Raw genomic sequence first — 17,299 nt, forward strand, 5'->3', positions numbered from 1 at the left:
AATTCTGATACCTGATCAAACTTTTGAGTACAGTGAAGAATCAACAAGTGGCAATTAATTTGATATCATAAATTAGCTGCAGTAAATAAAATGTAGGTGCCATTCCTGTTCAACCCCAAAGTATTGTTGCATTAAAGGAAAATACATTAATGTAATCAAACCACACTTACCCCCATAAGAATAAGTGCTTCAGCCTTGGCCTCCTCAGTTTGAGGAAGATGAAGATTCATTTCATCACCGTCAAAATCTGCATTATATGGTGTGCAAACACATTCATTGAACCTGAATGTTCTGTGCGGTTTCACTCTGGCCTGAAATTTATATAAAAATAAACAAAGGGAAAAAAAGTGGAGCTGAATTTCCTTTTCTTTTACCTTGGCAGTCTTTACATTTTACAGACGTTATTATTAATCCTAGTTATAATTTGACAATACAGGGTCACTACCAGTAAATTTTAGAAGATTATAATATAAACCAGAGAGGGGAGAAGGAGGGAGGGGGGAGCGAAAGGTAAAGGATGGAATAAATTGTACAAATTCTGCTTTTGAAAGTCAGACTTCACTTGGAGCTAAACATAAGACCCGCTTTTCTAATTTTCGCACATCTTGCAGACATGCCAAAAGCCATTAAGAGCACAAAATGTTAAGCAGGGTGTTAAAGAACATGTTTGTCTGTCTAAATATTTTTGGAGTATTGTACCATAGAAGCTGATGTACAAAGTCTATTTAACAGTTATTTTTACATACTCCAAATATATGGTGTAATTAAAACACTAGTATAAAGCAATTTGTATATACAACCCAGGGTATGATTCATGCACTTTTTACTGCATTTCATGTTTTACAAAACGCTTACTATATGGGCCATAATGCTCAGTTTGTGCAGGGACGGTTGTCTGTTGAACAGCACTATATCTCCATCAATTAGATGTCGCTCCACAATGTCACCATATTTCAGTTCCTGTGCCATCTTCTCCCTATTTCCATATCTTAGAAACCTTTATTTCAAGAAGCAAAAATTAGGCAGTGCATGTACATAAACAAAAATGCAAATTATGTTGCCTTCAGAATAGTAATTTGTGCTCCTGTGCACCCAAAACTTTTGGTACAAACATTGGGTAGTTGCCAAAATTCAGCAAAAATACAAAAACCAGAAAACAGCAAGATGCACCCAAAGGCACAGTAATACCCCATAACCAACTCAATCACACAACAGAGCAATTTACAGACAATCTCACTCTGTGAACTCTAGCTTCAAAAGAAAGCTGGGAAAATATGCAAGACCACGTCACTTAACCTCACAATCACTCTATAGTCAGAACAGTAAGAGTGCCAGAAATTAGCAATTTTTCCAAAAAATAAATACTTTATGCATATATCTATAAACAATTGTTTGTGATTATTAGTTCACAGAAAACACAAGGACATCACAGGTATTTGTGAATTATGTAGCCAACACACTGGTTTAATTTCCATGATACACCATGCTAATGACTTGCATTGTCTATGCTAGAAACCAAACTCACAGTTCATTCATTAATGTCAATATACCAAGCTGAACTACAGCCATGAAGTACCAAGCATATTTTGTTTCATAAATCATTCAATTATTTATGCTCATGTAACTGTACTGTAGATGCAACTTTTATACAATTGTATTGTTTGATATGTATATCATAGTACCACAGCATGAAATAGCACAGGAGGCCATTCAGTCCATCGTGCCTGTTCCAGCTCTTTGGTAGAGCTAGCCAATTTGTCCACCCTCCCCCGCCAGCCCCCGTCTTGCCCCATAGCCCTGTAAATGTTTTCTCTTCAAGTATTTATTCGAATACCATTTGAAAGTTACTACCGAATCTGCTTCCACCACCCTTTCAGGTAGTGCATTCCAGATCATAACTCGCTGCGTGTATAAAGCTCCATAAGAAATGTTAATAAATTAATCTGTTACACAGTCACACTTGTAGTCAATACACATAGTTCTAGAACAGATGGTCAACTTGCAGTGTCATTTTACTTGTCTTTCACATGTACACTAATGAAGAACATGGAATTTTTTGGATGATATCCAGTCACACAGCTCCAATGCAGTCAAATTCGATGATCTATATTCCATCTGACAATTTCAGGTTGTACACAAGACAATATATAAATAGTGTTAAATAATATAACAGTAACTACCACTCAGTTTTCTGAGGGCCAGACTGCATCTTTTTAAGATATTTTCTCCCTTTACTACGCACCAAACGTTGGATCACAGGGCTTGTGGTGTCCTGCTCCAACGCCTTTCCCAAAGCCACTCTAAAACCAGGTCACTTAGATCTACAAAGGATGGCCTGGTATAGCTCGTCCCATTTTCCCTTCTGGCAGAAAGCATCTGGGCCTCCATTCTACACTTCCTCCTGATAACACAGCAGAAATAGGCAGCAGTGTGTTGGGTTAGTGGGGCAAGATGCTGCAACCTAGCACTTTGTGGCACCAATGTACTGCAACAACTCAACTCCTTTTCTCTTTTTTTAAAAAACATACAGACAGCTGAAAGAATTGAGAAGTACCAACTTCAACAAGCTTAAAGTCTCCATTCTGTATAATTACTGAAAGAAAACAAGATAGCTTAAGGAAAATTAATATTCTAAATTGGGAAGGAAAAAAATGCAAACAAAATCAGGGCCCCATCAGCTATAAAACAAAACTCAAAAGGAAATGATCACCTCTTCAGGTTTGTGTGTCGCTGCTGAATGAAGTTAGCCCCTGGATGTACTTCAGGTCCATTGCGCACAAGTTTTTGCATTAATTCCAGATTGGCTTTTGTCACCTGTTGTAAAAAATATCTAAGTTAACATGATTTAACAGACACTTTCCAATAAGGAAAATATATCCTTAAAGGGAACTCACCCTATCAGGATACGTCAGGATCTTTGCCACATGGACTGGAACCGCTACTTCATCTATACGCAGATTAGGATCAGGAGAGATTACAGTTCTGCTGGAAAAATCCACTCTTTTTCCAGACAAGTTTCCTCGAAATCGACCTAAAGTTTTATTTTGAATAAAGAATTATCATTTAGTATCATAGATTCTTTTATGTATGATGACTAGGGTGGATTGTTACTTTTCTGAGGGACTTATAGCTTAACAGCCATTTCAGTCTGACAGACCGCAACAAATGATTTTCATGAGTATGCGGTTTTGTCTCAACCTGTACTTGTATAGTTAGCAGTTAAGTTTTATGGGGTGAGGAGGGCAAGGACAGGAATCTAGACAGAATGGAATTTAATGAAGATTTAGAGATCTTGATGAGAGAGAACAGAGCAGGAGAATTGTCAGCCAAGGGAATTAGGAATTCCTGAGGGAAGTGAAAACAACCCAAATACAAACAACCTTCTTTTTTAAAAAAACTCACTTCTATACAGCAAACTAAAATTTTCCTGCTTCTCTCACCTGCCCAGTATTCAGATAAATACACAAGCTATCATCCATTTTCATGGCACCAGAACTTTGAATGAATTATTCAATTTCTTAAGATTCTCCTGGTCTCAATGGGTTCCTATTGCATCTGAATGCTCTGAGTAACTGCATTAGTTATTCAGACACTCCTTAATGTATTTATTTCATTCAGCCATCGAGAACATATTTGCACATTGGTTTTGTACAGTTAACTAAGTTTTCCTCTATTTATTTCATGCCAGACAGCATCCCTGGCTAAGGATAGACTGGTGACATGCTCCCAAGTCTCTGTCAATGTCAACAATTTTACAACACCAAGTTATAGTCCAGCAATTTTATTTTAAATTCACAAGCTTTCGGAGATTTTCTCCTTCCTCAGGCAAACATTTGCCTGAGGAAGGAGAAAATCTCCGAAAGCTTGTGAATTTAAAATAAAATTGCTGGACTATAACTTGGTGTTGTAAAATTGTTTACAATTGTCAACCCCAGTCCATCACCGGCATCTCCACATCTGTCAATGTCATTAGATGGTGAGCAAAGTGGCCTGGATGACTTGGCCTCTGATTTTCCCTCTCTCCTTGTGGGAAGCAGATGCCCTTTGCTTGCCTCTCTTCAGTGGCATAGTTGAAACAAGTGCACTGTGGTGAATTCTGTTCTACTATCCTTATGCATTTCAATTATTTTCAGATGTGGACCACATTTTTAAAAAACTTGTGAAGTGGTATTAAGATTTAAAAAGTTAAGTCAAATCACAGAATAACTAGACTAAATATCTCAATTTGATAAATGGGTCTAGTTCGGAAAAGACAAAACAATTAATTTGCAATGCCAGCTGTAGCTTCCTTGACAGGGAAAGGCATCACCCATTGAGGTACTAACCATTAGCCTCCTCCCCCAACACTCAGAGCTTCTGAGAAACTTTACTGTTAAGAGATAAAATACATTTTAAATTTAAAAGGTTGCATAAAAAGAACAAAAACTATTGACAAAGTTATATGATCTGTGTTATTCAATCATTTGCAACATTATGAGGATCAAACTTAATTTTTTTTTTTTAAATGCAGCCCCTGCTGCCCCAAAGAGAAGTCCAGTATCTAGAAATGAACTGTACAACCCTCACCATTTTTCTCTCATGGTCACATGAGGTATCACTGAATCAAATTTCTTTAATAGTCAAAAAAAACCCTCATTTTTATGAAATGTTGTTTCATTCTATTTGGAGACAGAGCCTTCAAGTATTTAAACAGAAAGAATTGGACTACATTTTTAAGAAACCTACCCTGTTTTCCTTTTAGCCTCTGAACAAAGCCCCTGGTCCATTTCTTGGGTGCCATGTTGAGAGGAATGCCAGAAAGCTCACTATTGATGTAAAGTGCGCACTGTAATTGTAGGAAGTCCCAATCTTCCATGATCATTTGAGTCTTTGCTCCAGACATTCGATGCTGAGGAAACAGAGAGTTCATGATCCAATTCTGAACTTAAGTTTACAAATGGACTCTGCAACAACAGTTCATTATGTTAAAAAGGAGAATTCCATTTCCCTCTCCATAATCTTCACAAAGCCGAGATCAATTTATTTTTGATCCAACCACTTTGCATCCAATTGAACTATACAGAATCCCAATGTACCAAACCACAGCTCTGCTTCTGTCCCATTCACTAAATCTTTCTGCGACCCCCGCTCTGGTTATCTTCCACTTTATTTTCATCTTCCTGTATTACTCTCACATTTTTCTCAAAGTGGTCGCGTGCATGTTGCTCAATCTGGACCAGATGCTTTTCCACATCTGCCAGACACCACAACCGCCTTCTTCCAACTTTGAAACATCACTGGCCTCCACCTCTACCTTTCCCCACACCGCTGTGGTGACTCTAATCCATGCTTTTATCATCACAACTTTACTAATGCTGTCCCAGCTGGCCTCCTCACTTCCACCTATCATAAACTGCAATTCATTCAGAGTGCTGCTGCCTGTATCCTTCCCCACACAATGCCCTAAACTTCCATCACCTTGTCTGGCTCCCTACGCCCCACTCTTCAGGCCAATGGTCTTGCTCATAACACTTTGCTCTTCTGACAATGGCCTTCTACTTGTTCCCTCTATCTTCTTCACTCCACCATTGATGGATGCTCTTTCAGCCACCATGGCACCTGCACTTAAACTCCCTCCCAAAATTCTTATGCCAAACCCAAAGGGACTCCATGGCACAGAACTGACTTTGGGGCAGCTACAGTGTAATCTGTTGGGCTAGGGAGTAAGTATTTTCCAGCAGGGAAGGAAGCTTAGAGAGAGTGTGGAAAAACTATGTAGGACCAGAAAGTTGTTTTTTTGATTAGAAATCTACAAAAAAAACATTTAAAAAAATGCACTCCCAATATATACTTCACGTATACTTGTCTATTATTTCAAACTAGTGTAAGGTATCAAATGCAATGTTAAAATTTAGAAAGTAAAACCACAATGGCCACAAGATGGTGCCCATGCACTTTGTTCTGAACAAGTCTGAAAATTCTAACAAAATGTTTGCATTTATACATCATACTGGGTAGCCAATGGCATATGGAAAATATACCATCAACAGAACTTGAACCTGCTGTGATCATTCATGAGTTAGGCCCTAACATTATTTTGCTATCCAGTGTGTATCTTTTGTACTATACACAAATGCTAAAATTGCTGTGTGACATATGGAATGTTTGAGGGAAGGAATGGAGCTGAAGACTCACTCCTGCTTTCTTTTCCACTGAGCTGATACCAACCAGAGCTTCTCTTATGTTGTGATGACTCATAAGTGTTCCAAGTAAACTATAGAACAAGATGACCATTTGCTTCAGTCTTCTCCAGTGGGCAATTGCACTGAATCAGACTTAACTTCTGCAGGGACTTTCACTTCTATGGCCTGGGTTCAAATCCAGCCCACACTCATGGTACTGAAGTCTGGTCAGTCTCAAACTTGTTCCTAGCACACATCAATCCATGGAACAAAAACTTCCAGGATTCACCACAAACTGCAATAAATAAGGCTGGTAGGAGGGCTTCTTTGAGGAAATAGAAATGTCAAATGGCTGCAGTTGGGGGTACTCTAATCCAATTTAGATAAGAACCAACAGAGTAAAAAAAGTTTCATTTTGCATCTGGGAATGCTTGACACAGGCACTATTTGTAAAAAAAAATGGAGAAACCTTCCATTTGCAAGCACCAAGATCCTCCATGTGGACAAAAAAATTACCCCAAAAATATCAATTTAATACTAGCACATCTCCTGTGATGTTATTCACAGCAAGTCAGAGGATATGCAGGTTTACGAGGACTGGAGCATTATACCACTTAGCACACAATATATTCCGCTGCTGATGGAATGTGTGCACAACTTGGTCTGTCCTTTTAAGGCCAAATGTTCTTATTGTAGTAATGTAAGGAGTCTTACACCACCAGGTTATAGTCCAACAGCTTTCAAATAAAGCTGTTGGACTATAACCTGGTGTTGTAAGACTCCTTACATTTGTCCACCCCAGTCCAACACAGGCATCCTACGGTCAAGCAGACAGTCTCCCCTCCGGTGTTTGTGAAGTTTGTCTGAAATCTCAGGGAATGGCTGGCTTCCTGTTTATAATTTTTTTTGAAGTGTGACAGAAATTTGTATTGAGTAAAATTTACAGATTAAATACCTCAATTGTGTTGGATATCTTGAAATATTATACATAACTGTATAGAGACTTTTAAACAGTTACGTGAATGATGTACCATCTTTTAATATGCACAGGGCATGCAATTCTCAGAACAGTTAAATAAAACCTAATATCCAAACAATTCAAATTACAAGTAACGATATTTAATTTGATTGCATTATCCTAATTTATGACCCACTCGTCTTAATCTCTGCCACTGACAGGAAAAGAACCACTTCGCAAAAACTGTGATCTGTAGAATACACAGGGTGTAATGGCTGTTGAATAGCAAGGAATGGGAGGCCTGGCTGATTTGTGTCTCGCTTACCCGAGGCACTGAGAAAAGAGGTGATGGTTAATTTCTGTATCAAATGCTACACATTTCAAGCTACAGTGAGAAAACTGAAGATCATTCCTAAATACAAACCAAAGGCAGGTATGGAACAAATATGCTGCATGAACAAAGACAAACTCTGTTTAGGATCTTAGCCGATTCTTTACATTTACAGAGAATGTCTTAAAAACAAATAATAATTTTTCAATTAAATTATTTAGGATTTGTACCACTTATTGCAGAACCCTGCTAAAGGTCTAAAACTGTATTTCATTGTTATTAGATTGTAGCACTGATCAGTTCACTTCAGTTCTACACATTAAACAGTGCATGTTCATCATGGAATATTGCATTACAATGCTGTATAAAATGTAACTTCTCGAAACATGGGCCGACCTTTTTAATTACATCATTCAGGAAGATGATTTCTGTCAGCTTCATTGTTAAGTCGTCTTCATTAGTCCCTGATTTCAGGTCGCTGACCACTGAAGGTCTGATACAAAGAGGAGGAACCAGTAACCGAGTAAGGATTAGGTCGGCAGGCTTCCCTGCTTCCAGGTTCATTAGAAGCAGTGGGACATCTTCTGAAGGAATTCTTTTAAATATGTTTAACACCACAAGGGGATTGAGATTCTCCTGAAAGATGAAGAAAGCGAGTTGTAGAACACTATATATAAAATATGCTTCTTTTAGATTGCAGTGATATATATGTAATCAATGCTGCATTCAGTTATTATACACAAAGAACAAACTTCCACGGCATTTAAGAAAGCATTGTACTGTAATGAGGTACAGATTAAAGTTTATATATCCAAGATATGTGTTCCTTACATTGTGCATACCTTTTACTCGGCTAATATTCAAGATAATCAAATATTAGATTCGCGAAAACTTTTGAAGTGAATACCTAATCTAAATTGCAATCATCAAAATTTCTAAATTCTAATAAATAGATTTCTTGAAATTAGAATGTTACGTTCAGTTTTACTGCAAAATTTATACTCTTCTCCTTAATGAGCTGTTACATTGATTGCAGGGCAGACTCAAAAACATATTTTTCACATTAGATAATGAAACAATTGTACCTTTCAATAGAATTAATAAATAAAAATGATCAAAAAATTTTAATTTTGGTACTAAAGTGCAGAATGTGTATTCAAGAATTTGAACACAATACTAACTTGAGCTCTTCCAAGCAATGCCTCCACCTCTTTGTTATGTTCTATGGCTATATCAAAAGACTGTAGAAAATCAGAGACCACAGGGTCGATCACTTTCTTATTTGTCTTGTACTTTTCATGAATAATTTTCAATAAGCCACATTTTTTCACAGGACCTATTTAAAACAAAGTATCAACACTTTAACTTGATAAAACAGGCAACTACATTGAAATACAAAAAGCTGATCATCCATTTTGAGATAAGGATGAGAAATTGAAAGAACTTGGATTTTTATTGTACTTTTATCAAATTTTAGAAGTGCCCCAAAACACTCCACACTGAATGAATTACATTGATTTGTCCAGATTGTAAGTGCACAGTCATTTTGCAGACAGCAAGATCCCACAAACAGCAATGTAATGAATGAACAGTTAATCTGTTTTTTGGTGGTGGTGTTGGGTGCGGGAGGAATGTTGAACGGCTCATCCGGTCTTCTTTGAACACAGACATGGGAACTATTCTTTGAACAGAAACATGGAAACTTAAACATCCGAATGAACCACTAAAACAGGTTGGGAGCCTTGGTTTAATGTCTCATTCAAAGGACAGCATCTTTGGCAATGCAGCACTCCCCAGCACTGAAGTGTTAACCTAGATTATGTGCTCAAGTCCTGCTGTGGAGCTTGAACCCATGGCCTTCTGACTGAGAGGCAAAAGTGCTACCAACTGAGCCAAGCTGACACTTCATAAAGTCAGTGATAATAAAATTAATTTATTATTCATATGCAGGACATGTCAGACAGAATGTTTATTTTCAAGCAGGGGCCCAGTTAACAAAATAGGAACTTCTCAGTTTATGCATTGCTTTGCTCACCTCCATACATCACTTCTTGCCGTAAATTGAAGAACTTTTAAAAGTGTAGCATTGATGCAAAGTTTTGGCAATGGATAAAAGGTTTCCTACAGGATGCTATTCAACAGTGCAAGCAAAACTTTCTTAAAGATTCCCAGTTCCAGTTAAGACGCTTTTGTACCCTGATCTTGCCCAAATGCCTGCTGCCAATATTTCCACTTGTTTTCAGGCAGTCATTTTGATGTTACTGCATTCATCCATTCCTCCTGATGATCTTTCCAATCTCTATTAGAATTACCTAGAATGTACAACACAGAAGCAGGCCATTCGGCCCAAATGGTCCTATGCCAGTGTTTATGCTCGACACGAGCCTTCTCCCACCCTACCGTATCAGTATATCCTTCTATTCCTTTCTCCCTCATGTATTTATCTAACTTCACCTTAAATGCATCTATTCACCTCAACTAATCCTTGTGGTAAACGAGTTCCACATTCTAACCACTCTCTGGGTAAAGAAGTTTCTCCTGAATTCCCTATTGGATTTATTAGTCCATCTATCCAATAGCTTTTGGGTATCAAAATCATTATTACTGTGACAGCAATCTCCAGTCTGACAGCTGTTAGAGTAATTGTTGGTTTTTTATTGGGCAGTTAATCCCCAAAACAGGATACAAAACTGAGCACCTGAGTATCAGAGCCTTCAATGTGAACTTTTATGTTCAAAGTGCGTACATTTAGTCAGACAGAACATGCATTGAGACTTCCCTTACAGTACTCAAAAATGTTCCTCAACCTCACATATGGATTATCTAATCAATGCAAAAATAGGGGAAAGTTTGTGCTATGGAATCTTCTGTTAAGAACTGGGCTGAAACTTTAACTCATTAATTTAAGAGGAAAAAAAATGTAATTCTATCAGTCTGTGTTGAATTCCAATACAGTTCACAAGTAAAAAATGGAATGTGGAGTGTACATCACTGCACCACCCAGCTATATCCCACACATTACAGCAATGAAGAAAAATGTCATTAATAAGCTGTCACTTCTGACCTTTTGGCATACAGAATCACTCATTTTTGTGGAGCATTTCTAAGTGAGATACAGTATCTTGGAACAGTTGTATATTTTTCCTTTTTTCCCCCATAATTAATTGAACACCAGCAGTACTTTTATAATGGGCTCCTACCATTGAAGGATCCGCAATACAGACAGAAGGTCTTTTTCCTACATTTCTCAGAGACTTTCTTTTTTAGGCCTCGCTTCTGAAGGTAGGTTAAGCCAGGCCTTTTTAAAGTATCGAGAAACACTTTCTTTTCTTCTTGTGACAGCATGATATGAGAACATGTTTTACAGATCATCTGGGAAAAGAAAACACAAGCATGAGTAGCCAGAAAAAGTTAAAAGCAGAATCATGAGCAATAATTGTTGCATTCTGTTCAGCTGCTTGCAGGTTAACGAAGATGGATACAGATGAGGCAGACCTTTGGCCCACCCCAGTTCATCCATTCAAAGAACCTGGTTCCCCTTTACAGCATCCACACATTTTTAAAAAAAATGATTGCAGGATTTTTACCTCTACTGTCCTACCAAAAAATCCATTATCTATGTTGATCAGTGTGAAAAACTCCAACATCATAAGTCTGCCTTTCTCTAGTTTGATTTTGTGCCTCCTTTTTAGCCACAGGGCAGTGGTTCAGGCACTCAGACTGTATCACTGCAGTAGGGGTTGATATTAAGACTACAGGACCACTATCTGATCGACACTTAACATATTGTTTTGAAGCCTAAAAGAAACAACTCCACATTTATACACGTCGATTTCTGCTGGAAACTTCATTCAAATAGAACCTGCACAAAAAGCCTCATATACCTTCAGTTAACATGAACTGTTCCTGTAACACGTTCAGTGACAGTGGTACCCCCTATTGTTGGCTTTCAGCACTTAAAACCATCCAATAACCTGCCAGCCATGCCTGACAGGCGGGCAATCTTTGCCCCATACAAACTCCCATTCAAAATGACTAGGATTATGTGGCAGGGAAATAATTAGATTCATAGAAGCTTTAAATACAATGGCAATTAAGGAACATAGTTCTGTCTTTGCGCAAATATAGATATGTCCATCAACGTGGATAATAGTAAATACTTTGAAAATTTCTGCGCACTTTTTTCACGCAGGAACAGCATCAACACTCCCACGCTGGGTTACGTTGCTGCATCACAGGTGGCCCAATCCACATAGTCTCAACCCATAGCTCACAGAACTCCCTACTGCACTATGACATTTCTATTTTCCAAATTCTTTCCTTTCAGCCAGAATTGAACCCTGCTAAATGAAAAAAAATTCTAATGCAGACAAGTGGGAACTAGTAGAAACTAGTTTCAGAACGTCTGAAACACAAGACTGTTAGTCCTTCACAGCTGAACACAAGTGACCTTTGTTTTGTCAGTATGAGTCAAATACTATGCCCCAAAGTACGTTCTGACATACAATGTTATTTAGTCCCCTTCAAATGTTATAAATGTGTTAACATCTAGCCAATTTATTACGGTAGTTTATACAACAAAAGTTCCCTTCATGTGTATTTGAGGAATTAAAATAAAAATTGCGCCGTGTTCATTGTCATTATTGGGCTCCCAACCACCACCCTCCAAGAACTCTAAACTGTCAAAAAGTCTACCATACACATTCTGTCCCATAGTAAGCCCTGCTTGCCGAGTATCTCCATCTCAATGGGTCATATGTAAAATCCTCATTCTCTTCTACGAATTCCTCCATGGCCACATCCCATCCTACCTCTGCAAAGTTCTCCAGCATTACTTCCTCTCTCATACCCTCTAACCACTCCACCATTGGATGTCTAAGTCTTACTCTCTGTAACTCTCTCTCTTAAGCCCCATCTCTCCACCTCCCTCCCCATCTTAAAAGGGCTTCCTAAAACCCATCTCTTCAACTAAGTTTTTAGCCATCTTTCCTAACCTTCCATGGCACCAGCTCATTTTTCTCCTTTATGAAGTGTCCTGAGCTGTTTTTCTACATTAAAAAGGTACTACATAATTGCTCCTATTATTATTGCACTGCTCAAGGTTTGTATTTACTATTAATACATTTCAGTAGAACAGTTTAAAAAAAAAACTCCAGTCATCACACCAAAATCTGACAAGGATTAGCCATGTACAATACAATAATCCTAACCCTGTTATTTTGCTTTTCTTCAAATGAGTTCTGATGTGTTGCAGCAGATCATCACCAATATGAAATTTCAACTCAAAGCCTTCCCACATGAGGCAACTAACAGACTTCTCAGAATAGTGGGTTACAGAGAACAGACAGATCCAAGTGGCAATACATTGAATTTTTTCCTTAGCTGCAAGATCTCACATCCAGAGATTGATAAGAGACCCAAGACCTAACTCGAACATCTGGGCCCATATAAAATCTCAGAGTGAAGTCTAGAAAGATCATTGGGTTGCAGTACCAGATTTCTACAATTGAAGCCATTTCACTTCCATGAAATTTCTAGAGGATAGAAATCAAATACAGTAAAGTATCTGACACACCATTACAATGCTGGTCAATTTAATAGACTGAACATTAGCAATAGGGACAAAACTCGTGGAGCTGTTTTTCAAGACCTGACATGTTAAACATAACCCCCTGTCGGCTTAAAAGCTTAACAGGGAAATTGCCACATTTAAGGCAATCACCTGTAATGCTGGGAACATAGCTTGCTTACACACAATCATTAAATGTTTCATCTAATATAACCACTAATACATCATACAATATTTATCTATTTGTATAAATGGTAAAATAACAAAATCACTCAATGAACCAATCCAATAAGGAATGTGTAATGGCCACTGTTTGCAAAATCAGTACGTTCATAGCAGCTGTATTTTTCCTTACTTGTAAGATTCCAATAATCGCTTTAAAATAACCAACATGGAAACATGGCAGCTCCAAGTCAATGTAACCATAGTGTCCAATGCAGTCAGCCAGATTCTTCCCACATGTTTCACATGGACGATCTTTCTCACTAGTTCCCTATTGAGGTTCAAGAGGTAAGATCAATTAACTTTAAGAACAAATTATTGGAGCTGCTCATCTACAGAACAATTAAGTTACAATACATTCTTCTGGATCACTTTAATAGGAAAACTTGGCAAATATCTAAAATACATTTGAATATTTATGTTTTCTGGGCACACACAAGTCAACTCCTTATTGTTTGTTGCTCCACCTGATTGACAATAGAAGGAAATGGGGCTCGATGAGTAAAAGACTATTTAAAATTAGCATTCAAAAAGTAATACTGCACCCATATAATTTCAGGAAGGAGAAATTGCATTAATTAGCAATATTACTTTTAATATTTTTTGTTTGAAGATCAAGCATAGTCCATGCAACCCCTACAGATGTACAGTTATCTTAACCTACTTCAGTAAAAACTGTTATTCGCCACAACACTAGAGTGAACGGATTCTGAGCTTACCATACGATGATCCAGTACACCATGCGACAAAGGAGTGTGGCTGTTATCCTGACTATACAGGTTCTTGCTGACCACCTGGATGTGCGCCTGTTGCCGCATCTGTTCTGCAGACTTCATCCCAAAACAGATGTGGCTTCTATACGAGGAAGCAAACCAAAGATCATTATGGTCATGTGTATTTCACTCAACATGGACACAGATTAGCCTGAATGAGAAACAGATATAGGCTGTAAAACAGCCATTTTAAATTTACCATCAGTCTATTATATCCTTAAGACAAATACTGTTTAATTCTCTACACACAACACTGCTTTCGACAGATCATGTACAACCCCAGAACTGCAGTGTTAACATAAGGTGCCCAACATTTGCTGATCTTCATCGCTGTAAAATGTGGCTCAAATCGCCACATTTTACATCAACCAAAAATGGACAAAGTTCAATGAAACACAAATATAGCAATTCTACACATATAGACCAGACAGGGGAAGGACAGCAAATTTCCTTCCCTAAAAGACATCAGTGAGCCAGTTTGGCTTTGATGACAATCCAGCAGCTTTGTGATCACTTTTACTGATACCAATTATTTCCAGATTTTTTTAAAAAACTGAATGCAAATTCACAAACTGCCATGGTAGGATTTGAACTCATGTTCTCTGGATTAATAGGCCTCTGGTTACTAGTGCAGTAACATAACGACTACACTACTGTACCCACTTCATAAGACCCAGGCCTTGTTTACAATTGGTAAAATAAAATGCATAATTGTAGTATATTCCCTCAAATGAAATCTGAAGCACTTTTGATGCTGCTAACATTGGGCAGAGTACAAAGTGCTAACGTACAAGCACCAGCTCAATGCAGTATGTTCAAGGCAGGAGGGGACAAACATATAGAGCAGTGTTTACTTTCCAGAATAAGATTCAAAAAAATGAGCAAGTCCAAATGAACAACACTTCAGGGACCTGCTGTCTCAAAAATACATGTTTCCACAAACCCAAGCTCTCCACTGTCCCAAACCCCAACTCTTAATCGTATCCTCATCTCCCCAGCACCAGCCCACAATTAACAACCCAACACCCGCTCTCCCTGTCCCCAATACCCAGTCCCTCCCTCTCCCGACCCCCACTCCCTGCCCCATCTCCCGACCCCCAGTCTTCCCATCTCCCGAACCCCAGCCCCATCTCTCCCGATCCCCACTCCCCCTCCCCTCCCCCCAATCTCCCCCCGCCCCCCTCCCCCCCGCCCCCCTCCCCCACTCGCCCCCCACCCCCCCGACCCCTCCCGCAATCTCCCCCCCGACTCCCACTCCCCCCCCCTAATCTCCCCCACGACCCCCTCCTCACCCCCCGCCCCCACTCGCCCCCCACCCCCCCCGACCCCCACTCCCCCTCCCGCAATCTCCCCCCTACCCCCCCAATCCCCCCACCCCCCCCCGCCACCCCCTACCCCCCCCATGACCCCCACCCCCCCGCCCCCACTCGCCCCCCCACTCCCACTCGCCCCCCACCCCCCCGACCCCCACTCCCCCTCACGCAATCTCCCCCCCGACTCCCACTCCCCCCCGCCACAATCCCCCTACCCCCCCTAATCTCCCCCACGACCCCCTCCCCACCCCCCACTCCCCCACCCGCAATCTCCCCCCCTACCCCCCCCAATCCCCCCCCCCCGCCACCCCCCTACCCCCCCCCCCGCCACCCCCCTACCCCCCCCCCCGCCACCCCCCTACCCCCCCCCCCGGCCACAATCCCCCTACCCCCCCCCCACCCCGGCCACAGTCCCCCTACCCCCCCCCCCCCCCCCCGGCCACAGTCCCCCTACCCCCCCCCCCCCCCGGCCACAGTCCCCCTAACCCCCCCCCGGCCACAATCCCCCTACCCCGGCCACAATCCCCCCCGGCGACAATCCCCCTACCCCCCCCCCCGGCCACAATCCCCCTACCCCCCCCCCCCCCCCCCGCCACAATCCCCCTGCCCCCCCCCCCGGCCACAATCCCCCTACCCCCCCCCCCCCCCCGGCCACAATCCCCCTACCCCCCCCCCCCCCCCCCGGCCACAATCCCCCTACCCCCCCCCCCCCCCCCCCGGCCACAATCCCCCTACCCCCCCCCCCCCCCGGCCACAATCCCCCTACCCTACCCCCCCCCCCCCCCCCCCGGCCACAATCCCCCTACCCCCCCCCCCCCCCCCGGCCACAATCCCCCTACCCCCCCCCCCCCCCGGCCACAATCCCCCTACCCCCCCCCCCCCCCGGCCACAATCCCCCTACCCCCCCCCACAATCCCCCTACCCCGGCCACAATCCCCCTACCCCGGCCACAATCCCCCTACCCCCCCCGGCCACAATCCCCCTACCCCCCCCGGCCACAATCCCCCTACCCCCCCCGGCCACAATCCCCCTACCCCGGGCACAATCCCCCTACCCCCCCCGGCCACAATCCCCCTACCCCCCCCCCGGCCACAATCCCCCTACCCCCCCCCCCCGGCCACAATCCCCCTACCCCCCCCCCCGGCCACAATCCCCCTACCCCCCCCGGCCACAATCCCCCTACCCCCGCCACAATCCCCCTACCCCCAGCCTCTAACCCTCCCCTTACCCCCACTCTCCATGTGCCACATTATCCCGGCATTGGCCTCCACTTAACTCACTCACATTTTCTTGGCCACATCCGTCTCCCTGAACTGCTCCTTCACCATGATGGGCAATGGCGACACCACACCCGCCTCCTCCTCCGCCGGCAGCGCCTCTCGCGCTCTGACCGGCCCCGCCTGCCGGTGTAACGGCCGCCGCTCGAGCCCCGACTCCAACCCCGGCCCGAGACTCCGCGCCGCCGCACTGCGATCGCCGACCTTTCACCCCTCCTTCCTGCACCCTCCCGCTACAGCGCCACCCGCAGGCACCCACCTCACCCCCACTGTGCAAAAAGTTCAATAAATGCATGTTAAATTGTTATGATCTGGAATGCACCGCCTGATAGAGTGGTGGAAGCAGATTCAGTAGTAATTTTCAAAAGGGAATTGGATATATACTTACAGAGGAAAAAAATAATTGCAGGGATATGCGGAAAGAGCAGTGGAGTGCGACCATTTGGACAGCTCTTTCAAAGAGCTGGCACAGGTAGGATGGGCCGAATCGCCTCCTGCAGTATAAGATTTTATGAATGTTAGTGCTGACAGGCTGTCCTTTTGGTTTTGAACATCAAACCCTTTTGATCCAAGCCGTCAGCACTGGACAAGTTCTCGGTGTGAAATTTCCATTGACAAACCCAAGGGGTTCATATGCACCAAACATATAAACATCGCAAGATACGTTTGGATGAAAAATGCCATTTAACCTCATC

At 42.0% G+C, this 17,299-nt stretch overlaps 1 protein-coding gene across 2 annotated transcripts in view; it reads right to left on the minus strand.

Moving 5' to 3' along the window:
• Window positions 1–16,785, minus strand: part of polr3a (polymerase (RNA) III (DNA directed) polypeptide A) — a 51,072-nt gene extending 34,287 nt beyond the window's left edge. For both annotated transcript variants that reach the window (XM_067972487.1, XM_067972486.1), the window contains exons 1-11: window positions 16,612–16,785; window positions 13,961–14,096; window positions 13,375–13,512; window positions 10,651–10,822; window positions 8,632–8,786; window positions 7,847–8,086; window positions 4,726–4,888; window positions 2,895–3,031; window positions 2,711–2,814; window positions 856–997; window positions 171–311 (exon numbers count right to left, since the gene is read on the minus strand). In XM_067972487.1, coding sequence (XP_067828588.1) covers window positions 171–311; window positions 856–997; window positions 2,711–2,814; window positions 2,895–3,031; window positions 4,726–4,888; window positions 7,847–8,086; window positions 8,632–8,786; window positions 10,651–10,822; window positions 13,375–13,512; window positions 13,961–14,096; window positions 16,612–16,655 — 1,572 coding nt within the window. In that variant the 5' untranslated portion in view covers window positions 16,656–16,785. The remainder of the gene's footprint in view (window positions 1–170; window positions 312–855; window positions 998–2,710; window positions 2,815–2,894; window positions 3,032–4,725; window positions 4,889–7,846; window positions 8,087–8,631; window positions 8,787–10,650; window positions 10,823–13,374; window positions 13,513–13,960; window positions 14,097–16,611) is intronic.
• Window positions 16,786–17,299: the final 514 nt, after the last annotated feature.

This window comes from Heptranchias perlo, chromosome 36, assembly GCF_035084215.1.
Source record: "Heptranchias perlo isolate sHepPer1 chromosome 36, sHepPer1.hap1, whole genome shotgun sequence".
NCBI classification, from domain to species: domain Eukaryota; kingdom Metazoa; phylum Chordata; class Chondrichthyes; order Hexanchiformes; family Hexanchidae; genus Heptranchias; species Heptranchias perlo.